At 39.2% G+C, this 17,366-nt stretch overlaps 1 protein-coding gene across 9 annotated transcripts in view; it reads left to right on the forward strand.

Moving 5' to 3' along the window:
* The window catches only part of LOC143882208 (N-terminal nucleophile aminohydrolases (Ntn hydrolases) superfamily protein), a 32,292-nt gene extending 16,375 nt beyond the window's left edge, over positions 1 to 15,917 (forward strand). For 3 of the 9 annotated variants that reach the window (XM_077385677.1, XM_077385679.1, XM_077385680.1), the window contains 4 exons: positions 1,290 to 1,413; positions 1,489 to 1,593; positions 15,351 to 15,488; positions 15,595 to 15,917. In XM_077385677.1, coding sequence (XP_077241792.1) covers positions 1,290 to 1,413; positions 1,489 to 1,593; positions 15,351 to 15,455 — 334 coding nt within the window. In that variant the 3' untranslated portion in view covers positions 15,456 to 15,488; positions 15,595 to 15,917. Of the gene's footprint in view, positions 1 to 167; positions 1,058 to 1,289; positions 1,414 to 1,488; positions 1,594 to 15,350; positions 15,489 to 15,591 lie in introns of those variants that run through there. The other 6 variants (XR_013252133.1, XR_013252134.1, XM_077385678.1 and 3 more) reach the window with 6 other exon arrangements.
* Positions 15,918 to 17,366: the final 1,449 nt, after the last annotated feature.

The following is a 17,366-nucleotide window of genomic DNA, read 5'->3' on the forward strand; positions in this document are numbered from 1 at the left end:
ATCAAAATTTTCCCAGTTTTTCTAGTACTTAAAGAGTTCTATTAGTTATCATATAAACCGAGGGTATCAACTTGACACAACCTGAGTAAAACTTGAGTCAACTCAGCTTGAAAAGTTCTTTGTTGGGTTCTTGATGGGCTTTTTAGACCTTGTTTTTTGAATGGCAGCAAATTTCATTAAAAGGGGAGATGACCAAGAAAGTCATCCCCAAAGATACAAGCTAATTGGACTATACAAAGAGGGACAGAAAAAGCAATGAAAGAAAACCATCACGGAGGCAAAAAATTGAACAGCTCCAAGGATTGCTTGACGACTGCTTCCCTAGCCAACCTAACGGCCACACTATTCGCTGAACTTCTAACATGGGAGAAAATGATCAACGAATCTCCAATTTTGTCCTTGATCTCGTCAAATAAATGTTCAAATCTCCACGGCGGGACAAGAGAGCCTCTTAACCACCTTATTTATGGTATACTGCATAGATACATGATTCAAATAATACTTTCACTCATGTCACTTAAGTCTTGATCGGGAGGATTTGATTTGGGTCAGTTTTTAAACCTTGGTTTTCTGGACATACTACACTATGAAATATCAGTTATTCTGTAAGATTGGATTTTGATGTTGATCATTGATGTTTTTCATGCTGCACAAGCCAAATATTATGCTTGGGCTACATCTACTGTCCAGTCCTTGGGTACTGTTCATATTATTTTACATTCAATTAGACATTTGGATGTTTCCTTTACTCTTATTTTAAGAGATTCCCATGAGTTGGTGGAATGTTTCTAGGTTGGTTACAGCCATTGGGCATGCTTACCCCTTTAATATACATACATATGTGTGTATATATACCTTCTTATCATCATTCAACTAACAATCTATGCTGTAGCAGCAAAGTGCAGCACGGCAGCGACTTTGTAATCAATCAAAGTATGATTTCATAACTGCCACTTATTATAACCATAGTTTTAAATTTCGGCCAAAATACTGGAATTTCAGCAGAAATTTTGGATATTTCGGTTGAAATTTTGGAAAAATGTTTTTTTTCTCTCAAAATTGTACGAATTTTCTGAAATTTTTGGTAATTTTGGCCAAAATTTTTAGTAATTTCGGCCGAAATTTCGAAATGAATGTAAATGTCTATTTCCCCCCAAATTTTGGGATTTCAGCTGAAATCAAAATCGAAATTTAAAATTTTGATTATAACATGGTTTGTTTTTCCTTTTTTTTTTTTTTTTTTTTTCTCTTTTGATTTTTGGGTACAATGGTCGTCGCCGTTTCTATAGATCACAGGCAGGTCCCGCTTCTGCTTGCACAAAGGTATTGCGTTCTTTTGTTAATGCCAACGGTCAACAAGGTGCAGATAGAAGTGCCGGAGTGTTACTTGTGCAGGCGGATACTCTGAATACGGTGAGCTCTTTACTAATGATGCATTTGTTGGTTTACTTAATGAGATTCTTACATGTACGACTGTTCTGGTTTTAGGTCCCAGGAAATTCATCCCAGCTTAAAGCAGTAGAGCTTGTTGCTGCCTACTCTTCATTGTCCTTTGGAGTCGGTTATTTTGGGAGCTCTATGGATCGACCAAAGGTAACCCATCTGAATGAATTTTAGTATTCAGGCCTTGCTTTAGTTGATATAAATTTATCTATTGCCTGACGAAAGTGACCCGTTTTTCTCATTTTGTATTCTTAACTATTCTGGGCATACAACATTTTTGGAGAATTTATTAAAGCTTCGAAACTAATCCCCCTCCCCCCATCCACCCGCTCGCGCGCGCACGCACACATACAAACGAACAAAAAAAAAGGCCAAAAAAGAACTATCATGCAGAAAAAAAAAAACCAGAAAGTCAGAAAGCAAATCAAACAACTATACAGACGGCTCCGGATCTCTGGAGGAGGGATCCATCAAACTGTCTTCCAATTGCCAATAACAATCCCACTGATAAACCTCAAAATTCCTTTCCACACCATGTCCATGAAGCAGTAGGCACTTTAATCTCATCAACAGTTATCCCAATCTTGGAGGCCAGCCTTAGAAAATTCTCCCTTAAAAGCTTCTCTTAATCTTTGGTCTATGAACTCCAATAGATTGTGTAGATTCTAGAGTCATGTGCTAAGGGGTTCTATCTTTACCACTGAAAGGAGCGAAGCCCAACCAGGAAAGAGGTTAGGAACCTTCTACAGAATCACCTACGAAACATTAGAGCACTTGATAATATCAACCCAAATCTCACAAGCCATCAAAACACTTACATAAACAGGGATGCAATAATTGCCAATTCAAATTTCTTCCTTTTAACATGTTGCACATATATAATCTACCGGAAATGGTCATCCAACCAAAGGCCTCCACCCTAGCAGTAATTGGAGCGTCCAAACCTTGACTAAGGGAGACATTGAACTATTGGAGGCCAAGTTAAGAGGGAAAATGATTTGTCAAGAGACTTCCTTGTTGCTCCCTTGTCTAGATCTTTTTATTCAAAGCAACGAGGGAGACAAATGTTCTCCAAAAGGCCTTAGCAAGGTGAGTACACACTCAATCATCACACTTGAAATCCTTTTAAAGACCCATCCTCACACCACCTTGCCAGCCACCTTACTATAACAATCATTGACAGTTGAGCGAAACGGAACGTGACCATACCATTTATTCCTCCCCAAAGCAAATAACCTCCACCCCCTCTCTTTCCCAATGTAAACCTGGGAGCCACATTAGATATAACATAAGAAGGTCGGTTGGACTTCCATGCCCGTGAGCCTATATTATGGACTCTAGACTCCCTTTCCACCATCCTACCTTATACTTGCAAAGAATGAGTTCTTCCAAAGGACTTCCTTTTCCTCATGGAACCTCTAAATCCATTTGCCTGAGAGCATTTTACTCCTCAGCATCAACCTTTTGAGACATTTTGTCTTGAAACGCCTCTTCCCAGTTTGTAAGATGCTTCCTTCTCTACCTTCCCAAAGAAAATATCTTTGGAGTTTTTTCTAATCCCTTTGCAATCACCCTGGAAATTTTAAACAATAAAATGAAATAAGCCCAGTTTCGTGCTCTTTACCAAGGATTGACCATTTTCATAACCTAGATGAAGGGCAGTTTGGAAGTGGAGAGCGATTCCTCTAGTACTATTTTGTGGGCCAAAGAGATTTGCAACGGCCCATGGAGACTAGCTAATCTCATTGATGAGATTAAAGATATGTGTTTGTATTGTGTTTTTTCTTTTCTTTTTTTCCCTTCATTCCTAGAAGCCCCAACGATGCGGCTGATCGCTTTGCCAAATCAAGAGAATCTAGCAACTGACTTTACATGGGGCGATCTTTACCAACTGAAGTGCCCTTGTAATCCCTTTTAATGAAATTGGTATCTTTATACTCAACTCAACTCAACTAAGCCTTTGTCCCAAACTAGTTGGGGAAATTGGTATCTTTATCTTTATCAAAAAAATAAAATAAAAATCATCTTGGTTGAACTCAATTTCAACTCAAGAGGTTTCCTTTTTTTCAAGAACAGTCCTTACCAAACCCAATCACAAGATTAGTGATTCAAGTAATAATTGACAATCAACTCTTCAAGTTCCTTGATATTTTGCGGAAGGCATTCCTCATCCACCAAGCTCTGGATCTGACTCCTCTTTCTAACATATCCGACCAGCACTCTTAAAAAAAAGATTAGTGAACAGATGAGAAAAGGTTGTTTTTCGATCCCCTTGTTTAGCCCTTCAATAGATTTTTGCTGCCATGTAATTTGTTCTAGTTTGAGAAGCTCGTCGTAAGCCTCACAGTTTCTTTCCTTTCCAAGATGGGAACTTTTTTATTTTCTCGATGTTTGGTTGTTGCTGGGTAATGCGGGATCAACTCTTTCATAGAAGTGTAGGTGATAAGGGTTTGGTCAGCTAGGGAGGAATTCTGTGAAGTTTGTCTTCCTGCGACATTGTGGACTATTAGGATGGAGAGGAACGAAATAATCATTAAGGGCAAGAAAAAGGTGATAACTAGATTGTTGGAATTATTTTCTGCCATGTTGTACTTGTGTGAAAGATAGTTTCTTGATAGAAACCATCCCCAGTAGTTCCTAGATAGAAATCATTCCCAGTGGGAACAATAAAGATGAATTTCATGGCTCCTGTTGGGGAAATCTGGGGTTCATGGGCATTAGACGAATAATTAGAGACGGGAATGATGAGGTGAGACTTACTTTTCTAGGTCTGTTGAGGAAAGGTCTACCGAAGCGGTGACTTGGCTGCCTCTTAGGCATGGACACGGATTACATTTCCGGTACCTTAGTAAGGCATTGTTTATTGAGGGACGCTCACTGTACATCATCAGATGGATCAGATCAGGTGTTGGTTTCCTGTGTAGTCTCGTGGAGTCTCGTGGACGTTTTTGAATAAGTATTGGATATATTAGAAGGCCTTCAGGTACAATTTAGAAGCAAATAGGTTAGCAATGGAAGGGGTGAGAAGGCAATGGCAATTACTGAGAAAAGCCAGCCTATTTGCATCACTATTGGCTGATCTCCAAGGAAAGGAAGCTCTGCTATTTATCCTTCTGATCACATTTAGGCCACGTTTGGATACCTAATGTTTTTGTATTTGGATTTGGATTTGAGTTTTGGATATAAAATACATCAATCATCCTCATGCTCATGTTGTACGAGAGAGGGAGGGACGTCTTGCTGTTGCTGCAAGCAAGGTTGAGGAGCAGAGAGGGTGAAGGTAATTGCCACAAATATGGATTTCCATATAATGTTTCACAGAAAAGATTTGAAAATCAGTTTTTTTTTTCACTGTTCTAGGCTTCTAGCCGATTTGGAATTCGAAGGATCCGATCCAGTTCCAAATCTCAACTGCAAATGTGAGAAATCCAAATCTAAATCTTGTGGGTATCCAAATGTGGCCTTAGAGTGTCTCCTTCAACAATGATTGGATTAGGCTTTACTAAAATCCATCATCCTAATGCCGTGCAAAATTGCCAACACCTCTGCGTCATTAGAATCCTTTGAGCCAATAGGACCAGAGCAAGCCCACTCTGTTACCCCATCTTCATTGCTTAGGACACCCCTCACTCCCGCTGGACTTGGATTTCCTAGGCCTTGATCCTTAAAAATTAAGTTTAAGCATTCCTTCACTACGACTAATTCATCGGGGAGTAGGCTGAGAAGGAATATCGTGGCTGCTACATGTCTAGTGACTAGTGCATCTCTTACTATTAACTGTATGCCAGTATAGTTCCAAGAGGGTCATTTACTCCTTGATTCTATCCAAAGACTATATGTAACTGTTGAGACTCCTTATCTTTGATATTCCTAAAGGCATATTTGCACCATCTTTTAAAAGCTTAGCTTTGAAAAGCTTCAATTTACCCCAAATTAATACCCATTCTTTCCTTAGAAGAACTCCCACCACTCCTTGACGAGGGTTGTAGGGTCTGAATCACCGATCAAGCTATCTCAAACGCAAAGGGGTCCTCCCCTGCCAAATGGAGATCTCATTTGCAAGATAGAGGCATGCGAACAACTGTAACGACCCGATTTCCAGAACCAAGCCGTTACACCTATTTGACAAATTCACCTGATGTTCTTTATGAGCAGCGGAAGTATTCTCAATAATGAAATCCATTTAAAATTTTAAACTCACTCTGCTCCAAATTAAGGACCTAGCATCCCAAATAAAATTTATTACAGTCCGAAATTAAATACTTAAACTGAGTCTAAATACGACAGGTGACCCATCTGTCACTCCACCCTCTCTATTTATTTCCCATTCCCGCTTTATTTATAAGTCTTCGTTTGCGAAGGCTCCCTCTTCTACTAATCCTGTGGAGGGAAATGTAGCAACGTAAGAGCAAGGAAAAAGGCTTACGACATAAAAGAAACAGTACAATAACCATAAAAATTTTCAATGATCAATATTAGAATCCATTTTAAACTATACAGTTTTTCTTCTCAAATTTTCTTAAATATTAGTGGAAATAAATCAACTTTGAAAATAAATCAAGCAATATGTACTCTCATCCTCACTGTGATTCCCAATATGTTCTCTCCCCAATAGTCATACGGTCATTATGGCCATTATGGCAATTCCCAATTACCCTGACTCTGGCCGTCAACTATTGACCATCAAGGAACCTCCGTCCCCTAATGAGACGTGCTCCTTTCTAGGATTTCCTTTGGGTCACCTTCCACCCGAGGATTTCCTTTGGGTCACCTTCCACCCGAAAACCTCCCCAATAGTCATACGGTTATTATGGCCATTATGGCAATTCCCAATTACCCTGACTCTGGCCGTCAACTATGGACCATCAAGGAACCTCCGTCCCCTAATGAGACGTGCTCCTTTCTAGGATTTTAAGGGTCTGCCTTAGTCCTCTCACCCTTCATTTCAACCTAGAATGGCATGCAGAATTTATGCAAATTTTGATTTCTGAATGAATATGAAACTTTGCTTTCTGAAATGAAATTCTAAAGAAATATGGTATTGAAGATGTTTTTTTTTTTTTTTTTCTTTGAAGATACTTTTACCTTCTAACACAGTCACATATCAAATAATCATAGGAATTACACTGAATTACCGTTATGAAGCGAGTCCATATTCACTTGCCTGAATGTACGTGGAAAGGAGTGAGATAGTGCAGATGAGAATTTCACGAAAGCAACGTGAGAAGTACAATGTAATAACCGGTAAAAATATATATTAAAAATAGTCACTATGCAAGATTACTATGCAGAAATACTATGCAGAATTACTATGCAGAATTACTATTAAAATTACTATTCATAAGTACTATTCAGAATACTATTCATAATTACTATTCACAGTAGGACCCACCGAGTACTATACACAAGCGGGTCCCACATCAGCGGGTCCCACACAAGCGGGCCCCACACAAGTGGGTCCCACGACCAGCGGGCCCCACACCAGCGGGACCCATCCCTAGTGGAAACGAAAATATCATCGCACCGACGAGAATAATAATAAAAAAATAGTATTTACTATGCAAAGTACTATTGACCGACGAGAATAATAATAAAAAAATAGTATTTACTATGCAAAGTACTATTGACCGACGAAAATAATAATAAAAAAATAGTATTTACTATGCAAAGTACTATTGACCGACGAAAATAATAATTTAAAATAGTAAATAGTCTTTACTATGCAAAAGTACTATTGACCGACGAAAATAATAATTTAAAATAGTAAATAGTCTTTACTATGCACAAGTACTATGTAAAAGTACTATGCAAAAAAATGCCTATAAATAGAGGAAGAGAAGAAGAAGAAGAGAAGAAGAAGAAAAGGAGAGAAAGAAAATGAGAGAAAGAGAAAGAGAAAGAGAAGAGAGGGAAGAGAGAGAAAAGAAGGAAAAAGGAAATCCACTACCAAGTAAGTCTTTTAAATAGTTTCTCTTTCATATAGAATGGTTGGTTCTACCACCTATATTAGCAATTATCTCTTTCATATAGAATGGTTGGTTCTACCACCTACCTATATTACTTTTACTTAAAGCAATGGTTGGTTCTACCACCTATATGGACAAAGTAATGGTTGGTTCTACCACCTATATTACTTAACGGTGAAATGCTAGCATAGTAACCGTAAAGTAACATGCGGGGCCCACATGAATAGTAACATGCGGGGCCCACATGAATAGTAACATACAGGGCCCACATGAATAGTGCATACTGGGCCCCCATGATCTTAAATTTGATAGAAAGAACACAGGGAATATTATTTTGGACATAGACAGAAAGGAATTTGATAGAAAGAACACTGAACACAGGGAACATCAGAATTTGAAAAGGGTACTTCTCACGTTGCTTTCGTGAAATTCTCATCTGCACTATCTCACTCCTTTCCACGTACATTCAGGCAAGTGAATATGGACTCGCTTCATAACGGTAATTCAGTGTAATTCCTATGATTATTTGATATGTGACTGTGTTAGAAGGTAAAAGTATCTTCAAAGAAAAAAAAAAAAAAAAACATCTTCAATACCATATTTCTTTAGAATTTCATTTCAGAAAGCAAAGTTTCATATTCATTCAGAAATCAAAATTTGCATAAATTCTGCATGCCATTCTAGGTTGAAATGAAGGGTGAGAGGACTAAGGCAGACCCTTAAAATCCTAGAAAGGAGCACGTCTCATTAGGGGACGGAGGTTCCTTGATGGTCCATAGTTGACGGCCAGAGTCAGGGTAATTGGGAATTGCCATAATGGCCATAATAACCGTATGACTATTGGGGAGATTTTCGGGTGGAAGGTGACCCAAAGGAAATCCTCGGGTGGAAGGTGACCCAAAGGAAATCCTAGAAAGGAGCACGTCTCATTAGGGGACGGAGGTTCCTTGATGGTCAATAGTTGACGGCCAGAGTCAGGGTAATTGGGAATTGCCATAATGGCCATAATGACCGTATGACTATTGGGGAGAGAACATATTGGGAATCACAGTGAGGATGAGAGTACATATTGCTTGATTTATTTTCAAAGTTGATTTATTTCCACTAATATTTAAGAAAATTTGAGAAGAAAAACTGTATAGTTTAAAATGGATTCTAATATTGATCATTGAAAATTTTTATGGTTATTGTACTGTTTCTTTTATGTCGTAAGCCTTTTTCCTTGCTCTTACGTTGCTACATTTCCCTCCACAGGATTAGTAGAAGAGGGAGCCTTCGCAAACGAAGACTTATAAATAAAGCGGGAATGGGAAATAAATAGAGAGGGTGGAGTGACAGATGGGTCACCTGTCGTATTTAGACTCAGTTTAAGTATTTAATTTCGGACTGTAATAAATTTTATTTGGGATGCTAGGTCCTTAATTTGGAGCAGAGTGAGTTTAAAATTTTAAATGGATTTCATTATTGAGAATACTTCCGCTGCTCATAAAGAACATCAGGTGAATTTGTCAAATAGGTGTAACGGCTTGGTTCTGGAAATCGGGTCGTTACAGTTGTGGTATCAGAGCTGCGCCAGGTTTAGGCTGTGAGGAACCTGGTGAACGAGTCTTGGGTACGTCTTAAGATGGGATACGAAGATCTAAATAATTAAAAGTAATGGTACCTTCCTATTACCTATGAACAACCTATTACCTAGGACGAATCGTCGCTAGGACGAAGGGGTTTAAAATCTTCCAACATACCCTGAAAATGTAAATTAATTGTAGGCTTGTCTTGGCAGAAGATGAATACTTACCAAAGAAAAGGAGCTAGGAGGGATGGGCAGGAAGAGGAGCAAGACCCTCTGCACATGCTTACGGAGATACTTAGGAGTCAAGTGCAGTCCCAAGCAGCGAGTCAAGAGGCTCTCCGAAGTATTGCGGCAAATTTGGCCGTGCACCAGCCAAGGGAAGATCCTACCAAACTCCATCGTCAGTTCAGGGATTATCACCCTCCTGAATTCACTGGGGTGGGAGATCCTATGGTAGCCGACAGCTGGATCTTGAGCGTGGAACGCATCTTTGATGTCATGGCGTGCGATGATGAACAAAAAATTAGGTTGGCCTCATTTCTTTTCACTGGCGAGGCAGGAGTCTGGTGGAGAACCACTGTACAGAATTACCCGACGGCGACCACCGAGACTTGGAGCCAATTTAAGACGAGATTTAATGCCCAGTTCTTTCCTGCACATGTAAAGGACTCACTGGCTGAAGAATTCGCAGCACTGAAGCAAGAAAGGTTGTCGGTGGCCCAGTATGGGGCAAGATTCAGGACTCTATTCCGCTATGCCCCAAATTTGCCGCAATACTTCGGAGAGCCTCTTGACTCGCTGCTTGGGACTGCACTTGACTCCTAAGTATCTCCGTAAGCATGTGCAGAGGGTCTTGCTCCTCTTCCTGCCCATCCCTCTTAGCTCCTTTTCTTTGGTAAGTATTCATCTTCTGCCAAGACAAGCCTACAATTAATTTACATTTTCAGGGTATGTTGGAAGATTTTAAACCCCTTCGTCCTAGCGACGATTCGTCCTAGGTAATAGGTTGTTCATAGGTAATAGGAAGGTACCATAACTTTTAATTATTTAGATCTTCGTATCCCATCTTAAGACGTACCCAAGACTCGTTCACCAGGTTCCTCACAACCTAAACCTGGCGCAGCTCTGATACCACAACTGTAACGACCCGATTTCCAGAACCAAGCCGTTACACCTATTTGACAAATTCACCTGATGTTCTTTATGAGCAGCGGAAGTATTCTCAATAATGAAATCCATTTAAAATTTTAAACTCACTCTGCTCCAAATTAAGGACCTAGCATCCCAAATAAAATTTATTACAGTCCGAAATTAAATACTTAAACTGAGTCTAAATACGACAGGTGACCCATCTGTCACTCCACCCTCTCTATTTATTTCCCATTCCCGCTTTATTTATAAGTCTTCGTGCTCCTTTCTAGGATTTTAAGGGTCTGCCTTAGTCCTCTCACCCTTCATTTCAACTTAGAATGGCATGTAGAATTTATGCAAATTTTGCTTTCTGAATGAATATGAAACTTTGCTTTCTGAAATGAAATTCTAAAGAAATATGGTATTGAAGATGTTTTTTTTTTTTTTTTCTTTGAAGATACTTTTACCTTCTAACACAGTCACATATCAAATAATCATAGGAATTACACTGAATTACCGTTATGAAGCGAGTCCATATTCACTTGCCTGAATGTACGTGGAAAGGAGTGAGATAGTGCAGATGAGAATTTCACGAAAGCAACGTGAGAAGTACCCTTTTCAAATTTTGATGTTCCCTGTGTTCAGTGTTCTTTCTATCAAATTCCTTTCTGTCTATGTCCAAAATAATATTCCCTGTGTTCTTTCTATCAAATTTAAGATCATGTGGGCCCCGCATGTTACTATTCATGTGGGCCCTGTATGTTACTATTCATGTGGGCCCCGCATGTTACTATTCATGTGGGCCCCGCATGTTACTTTACGGTTACTATGCTAGCATTTCACCGTTAAGTAATATAGGTGGTAGAACCAACCATTACTTTATCCATATAGGTGGTAGAACCAACCATTGCTTTAAGTAAAAGTAATATAGGTAGGTGGTAGAACCAACCATTCTATATGAAAGAGATCATTGCTAATATAGGTGGTAGAACCAACCATTCTATATATTTTTACCGGTTATTACATTCTACCCCCCTTAATGAAAATTTCGTCCCCGAAATTTACTATTTCTAGAAGAACAAGGAAATGGTGCGTCGCATAGGCTATCAATTACCATAGCTCACAAACTTGAGCTGAATATGGGATGTTCTTGGTCTCTGAGGTTTCACTCTCGGAGTCACTATCTTCTATTATGATGACCTAAAGTTCCTACCTTTTAGTTCCTGCCTTTTTACCCTGAGTGACTCCTGAACAGATGTCCCAAAGATTTGCCTCCTATCACTTAACTAGCTTCTTCCCCCCCTTACAAATCCTACCATCTCATATCTAACTTTTCGCAGGCTTACTTTCAGTCATGCTCTATGAATTTTCATCCTAAGTCACCCATTCCAGAATGGAGGCCGTAAGTCTTATGATTCCCCATTCCAGAATGGAGGCCGTTCAGTACTATTTCAATACGAAGCATACCTTGAGATTTATACGAATAATAAAATTGTAAGGAGAATAGTAATTAAAATCCTGACCTTTAGTTATCGCAGTAGATGCCTTAGCACTGTCGTTAACGAGTGCAAAGAAACGATTTCCTGACCCTCCTTGTGCTTTCTCATCTTGACTCAGAGGGCGATATTGGTTCCTCTTCTCTTGATTTTGCGACTGGTTCTGATTACCCCTCCACTGGTTCTGCTGAGGGGCAGACTGTCTCAGAGTTTGAGGCTGATGTTGGGATGGGGTCCCATTTTGCTGTCTGCCCAACCTAGGGCAGTTGTACTGCTTGTGGTTAGGGTCCCCACAGGAATAGCACACATCCCTGCCCCTCAAGCATTGACCCGCATGTCTCTTTCCGCAAGTTGGGCATACTGGAACAGTATAACTCACATTCTCATTCTCCGACTTCTGCTTCTTTAGAGGTGGTGGTTGATTTCGGTTCGCAGAGGATTGTGCCCTTGCAGCCGAAACAATTCTTTCGCTTCTCTCTGCGACTTCCGCCTTCGCACAGGCCTCTGCTAAGGTCTGAGGATTAAGGATAATAATACTGGCCATAAGGGTGGGGCGGAGCCCGTCCACAAACTTTCTTACCCAATCCTCCTCAGTAGCGGCATAACCTGGGGCATAGCGGAATAGAGTCCTGAATCTTGCCCCATACTGGGCCACCGACAACCTTTCTTGCTTCAGTGCTGCGAATTCTTCAGCCAGTGAGTCCTTTACATGTGCAGGAAAGAACTGGGCATTAAACCTCGTCTTAAATTGGCTCCAAGTCTCGGTGGTCGCCGTCGGGTAATTCTGTACAGTGGTTCTCCACCAGACTCCTGCCTCGCCAGTGAAAAGAAATGAGGCCAACCTAATTTTCTGTTCATCATCGCACGCCATGACATCAAAGATGCGTTCCACGCTCAAGATCCAGCTGTCGGCTACCATAGGATCTCCCACCCCAGTGAATTCAGGAGGGTGATAATCCCTGAACTGACGATGGAGTTTGGTAGGATCTTCCCTTGGCTGGTGCACGGCCAAATTTGCCGCAATACTTCGGAGAGCCTCTTGACTCGCTGCTTGGGACTGCACTTGACTCCTAAGTATCTCCGTAAGCATGTGCAGAGGGTCTTGCTCCTCTTCCTGCCCATCCCTCCTAGCTCCTTTTCTTTGGTAAGTATTCATCTTCTGCCAAGACAAGCCTACAATTAATTTACATTTTCAGGGTATGTTGGAAGATTTTAAACCCCTTCGTCCTAGCGACGATTCGTCCTAGGTAATAGGTTGTTCATAGGTAATAGGAAGGTACCATTACTTTTAATTATTTAGATCTTCGTATCCCATCTTAAGACGTACCCAAGACTCGTTCACCAGGTTCCTCACAGCCTAAACCTGGCGCAGCTCTGATACCACAACTGTAACGACCCGATTTCCAGAACCAAGCCGTTACACCTATTTGACAAATTCACCTGATGTTCTTTATGAGCAGCGGAAGTATTCTCAATAATGAAATCCATTTAAAATTTTAAACTCACTCTGCTCCAAATTAAGGACCTAGCATCCCAAATAAAATTTATTACAGTCCGAAATTAAATACTTAAACTGAGTCTAAATACGACAGGTGACCCATCTGTCACTCCACCCTCTCTATTTATTTCCCATTCCCGCTTTATTTATAAGTCTTCGTTTGCGAAGGCTCCCTCTTCTACTAATCCTGTGGAGGGAAATGTAGCAACGTAAGAGCAAGGAAAAAGGCTTACGACATAAAAGAAACAGTACAATAACCATAAAAATTTTCAATGATCAATATTAGAATCCATTTTAAACTATACAGTTTTTCTTCTCAAATTTTCTTAAATATTAGTGGAAATAAATCAACTTTGAAAATAAATCAAGCAATATGTACTCTCATCCTCACTGTGATTCCCAATATGTTCTCTCCCCAATAGTCATACGGTCATTATGGCCATTATGGCAATTCCCAATTACCCTGACTCTGGCCGTCAACTATTGACCATCAAGGAACCTCCGTCCCCTAATGAGACGTGCTCCTTTCTAGGATTTCCTTTGGGTCACCTTCCACCCGAGGATTTCCTTTGGGTCACCTTCCACCCGAAAATCTCCCCAATAGTCATACGGTTATTATGGCCATTATGGCAATTCCCAATTACCCTGACTCTGGCCGTCAACTATGGACCATCAAGGAACCTCCGTCCCCTAATGAGACGTGCTCCTTTCTAGGATTTTAAGGGTCTGCCTTAGTCCTCTCACCCTTCATTTCAACCTAGAATGGCATGCAGAATTTATGCAAATTTTGATTTCTGAATGAATATGAAACTTTGCTTTCTGAAATGAAATTCTAAAGAAATATGGTATTGAAGATGTTTTTTTTTTTTTTTTTCTTTGAAGATACTTTTACCTTCTAACACAGTCACATATCAAATAATCATAGGAATTACACTGAATTACCGTTATGAAGCGAGTCCATATTCACTTGCCTGAATGTACGTGGAAAGGAGTGAGATAGTGCAGATGAGAATTTCACGAAAGCAACGTGAGAAGTACCCTTTTCAAATTCTGATGTTCCCTGTGTTCAGTGTTCTTTCTATCAAATTCCTTTCTGTCTATGTCCAAAATAATATTCCCTGTGTTCTTTCTATCAAATTTAAGATCATGGGGGCCCAGTATGCACTATTCATGTGGGCCCTGTATGTTACTATTCATGTGGGCCCCGCATGTTACTATTCATGTGGGCCCCGCATGTTACTTTACGGTTACTATGCTAGCATTTCACCGTTAAGTAATATAGGTGGTAGAACCAACCATTACTTTGTCCATATAGGTGGTAGAACCAACCATTGCTTTAAGTAAAAGTAATATAGGTAGGTGGTAGAACCAACCATTCTATATGAAAGAGATAATTGCTAATATAGGTGGTAGAACCAACCATTCTATATGAAAGAGAAACTATTTAAAAGACTTACTTGGTAGTGGATTTCCTTTTTCCTTCTTTTCTCTCTCTTCCCTCTCTTCTCTTTCTCTTTCTCTTTCTCTCATTTTCTTTCTCTCCTCTTCTTCTTCTTCTCTTCTTCTTCTTCTCTTCCTCTATTTATAGGCATTTTTTTGCATAGTACTTTTACATAGTACTTGTGCATAGTAAAGACTATTTACTATTTTAAATTATTATTTTCGTCGGTCAATAGTACTTTTGCATAGTAAAGACTATTTACTATTTTAAATTATTATTTTCGTCGGTCAATAGTACTTTGCATAGTAAATACTATTTTTTTATTATTATTTTCGTCGGTCAATAGTACTTTGCATAGTAAATACTATTTTTTTATTATTATTCTCGTCGGTCAATAGTACTTTGCATAGTAAATACTATTTTTTTATTATTATTCTCGTCGGTGCGATGATATTTTCGTTTCCACTAGGGATGGGTCCCGCTGGTGTGGGGCCCGCTGGTCGTGGGACCCACTTGTGTGGGACCTGCTGATGTGGGACCCGCTTGTGTATAGTACTCGGTGGGTCCTACTGTGAATAGTAATTATGAATAGTATTCTGAATAGTACTTATGAATAGTAATTTTAATAGTAATTCTGCATAGTATTTCTGCATACTAATCTTGCATAGTGACTATTTTTAATATATATTTTTACCGGTTATTACAACAACCAATGGCTTATAGTCTTATAGAAACATAAAATGATTGCTAGTGTTTTAAAAAAATCTCTAAATATATTTATTACATTGTTATCTATTTCTCCCAGGTATCTATTTTTCGAACCACACGACCATCAAATCACATTGGTGTAGACCATTTTGGAGCACGCATTGATCTCACCACTACAGTATCCAGAGTATCCAGAGGGTAACCAAACAGAGAAAACTTCCAATGCTGCACAAAGGTATGCTATCTTTTTGTAAAGCTTCCTCATCTCCTTTTATTGGCAAGTTGAACTTCCCAGATTTCTACTATGGAAGCAAATGAATAATTAGATGTTATATCAGCAGGAAAATCTCCATAAATTGGAGGGTTAAGATTGTCCTATGGGAGTGAGATTCAGAGCATGGCTCTCCCATATCACAGCCCCGGAGGATGAAACCTGTACTCTGGCCTGCTAACATTTAATGACATCTGCTAACCACAGGGAAATTGGATGTATTTTTCTCCCACCTCCTTTTAAAAAATATTACACTGCTTCATTTTGAGTTTTTTTTTTTTTTTTCTCATGCATGAAACACTGAAATTCTTTAGCCATTTTTGCTCATATTTGATATTTCACCCTTCAATCATTAAATATATAGTGGGAAAGCTTGTGTGAAATTATTCAGTTCATTTTGTTGGTATTTGACCCTTCAAACATTAAGGCCCTCTTTTTTTTGGATTTTGAGAATTGATTGAGAGTCCAGAACTGATTATTAGACGCGTGAGCGTATACTACACACTGGGAAGACAAGGGTGGCCTCCTTTGACAAACTGAGCTTAGCTTATATGAAACTTTACAATTATAAGTTCCCCTTTCGTTATTAAATACTCGTAAATGCGAATTTTCTTAAATTTTTCTTTTAGCTAAACCCGGAGCTTAGGTTATTTGAAACCTTTAACGCCATGTTTGGCTGCCATGAAAAAATTTTCCGTGGAATTTTAGTTTATCAAGTGGAGAGAGGGCTAGGTAGGGTTTGAGATGGAGAGACTAGAGATATTTTCCCTAGCCCTATCTCACAGCTTGATGAACTAAATTTACTAACTTTGTTTATAGTTCGCGGCTGGCTGTTGCATGTGAGAGCAGCCACCTCAGATGAATTAAATGAATAAGACAATCTGCAGAAATGCCTCTGTGGTGGTCCCTAGCATATCCCATCACCTAAAAAGAAGAAGACTTAGATGTGTAGGACAAAAATGAAAAACCCCACTATCCCATCTCCGAAATAGGAGAAACCATTGCTAAGAAAAATGAAAATTCTGAGTACCCCATTATGAAAAATAAATAAATGAAAAGCCTATCCCATTCCATCTCCTAAAAAGAAGAAAACTTGGAAAAATGAGAAGCCTGGGTTTCCCACCATCTAAATCCAAGGATATTTTTTCACATGAACAGAGAAAAATAAAAGGAAAAGGAAACAACAATAGATGTCTCTAGGTCTACATAGTTGAGTCCTTTGAATTGATAGACAACCAAGATCATGTAGGCCCACCTCATATGGACCCACCATATCAAGGGTCTTGATCACATGCATGAATACCAGGGATCATGGAGAGATGACATTTCCACCCCATTTCCTAGCATTGTCATCCCCTTCTCTTCTGTCTATCTTTTCTAAAAATGACTTCACTTTATCCGATGGACTTCAATTTCATAAAATAACAAATAAAAGGGGCAAAAATGCTGATGATGATCACACCATGTTTTTCCCTTTAATGCTAGTAGTATTATATTCTCTCTAACCATGGGGTCCACTGGACGAAAAAATTAGCAGCAGGAGTGGAAGAAGAACCTGTTTGGATTGCAGGAAATTTTAGGAAAAGAAAGACTTTTCCAAAATCTCATGCTTTTCCATTGTCTGATTACACATGAAAAAAGTGACTTAGAACCACACAGTTCAAGTTTAATTATGCACATGAACCTTTAATTTTTATGATAATCCCTAAAACTTATCATTTCCCTTTAAATTTTGTGGAAAAAAAAAAAAATCCTAGGAAATTTTTTTCCTCAAGAAATGTTTTTCCTGCAATCCAAACAAGGACTTTTCAGGGAAACAAAATGTTTGCCCTTATTATAGTG

Source organism: Tasmannia lanceolata, unplaced genomic scaffold (assembly GCF_043159265.1).
Source record: "Tasmannia lanceolata isolate RefF3 unplaced genomic scaffold, GAP_Taslan_0.1 ptg000007l, whole genome shotgun sequence".
NCBI lineage: Eukaryota > Viridiplantae > Streptophyta > Magnoliopsida > Canellales > Winteraceae > Tasmannia > Tasmannia lanceolata.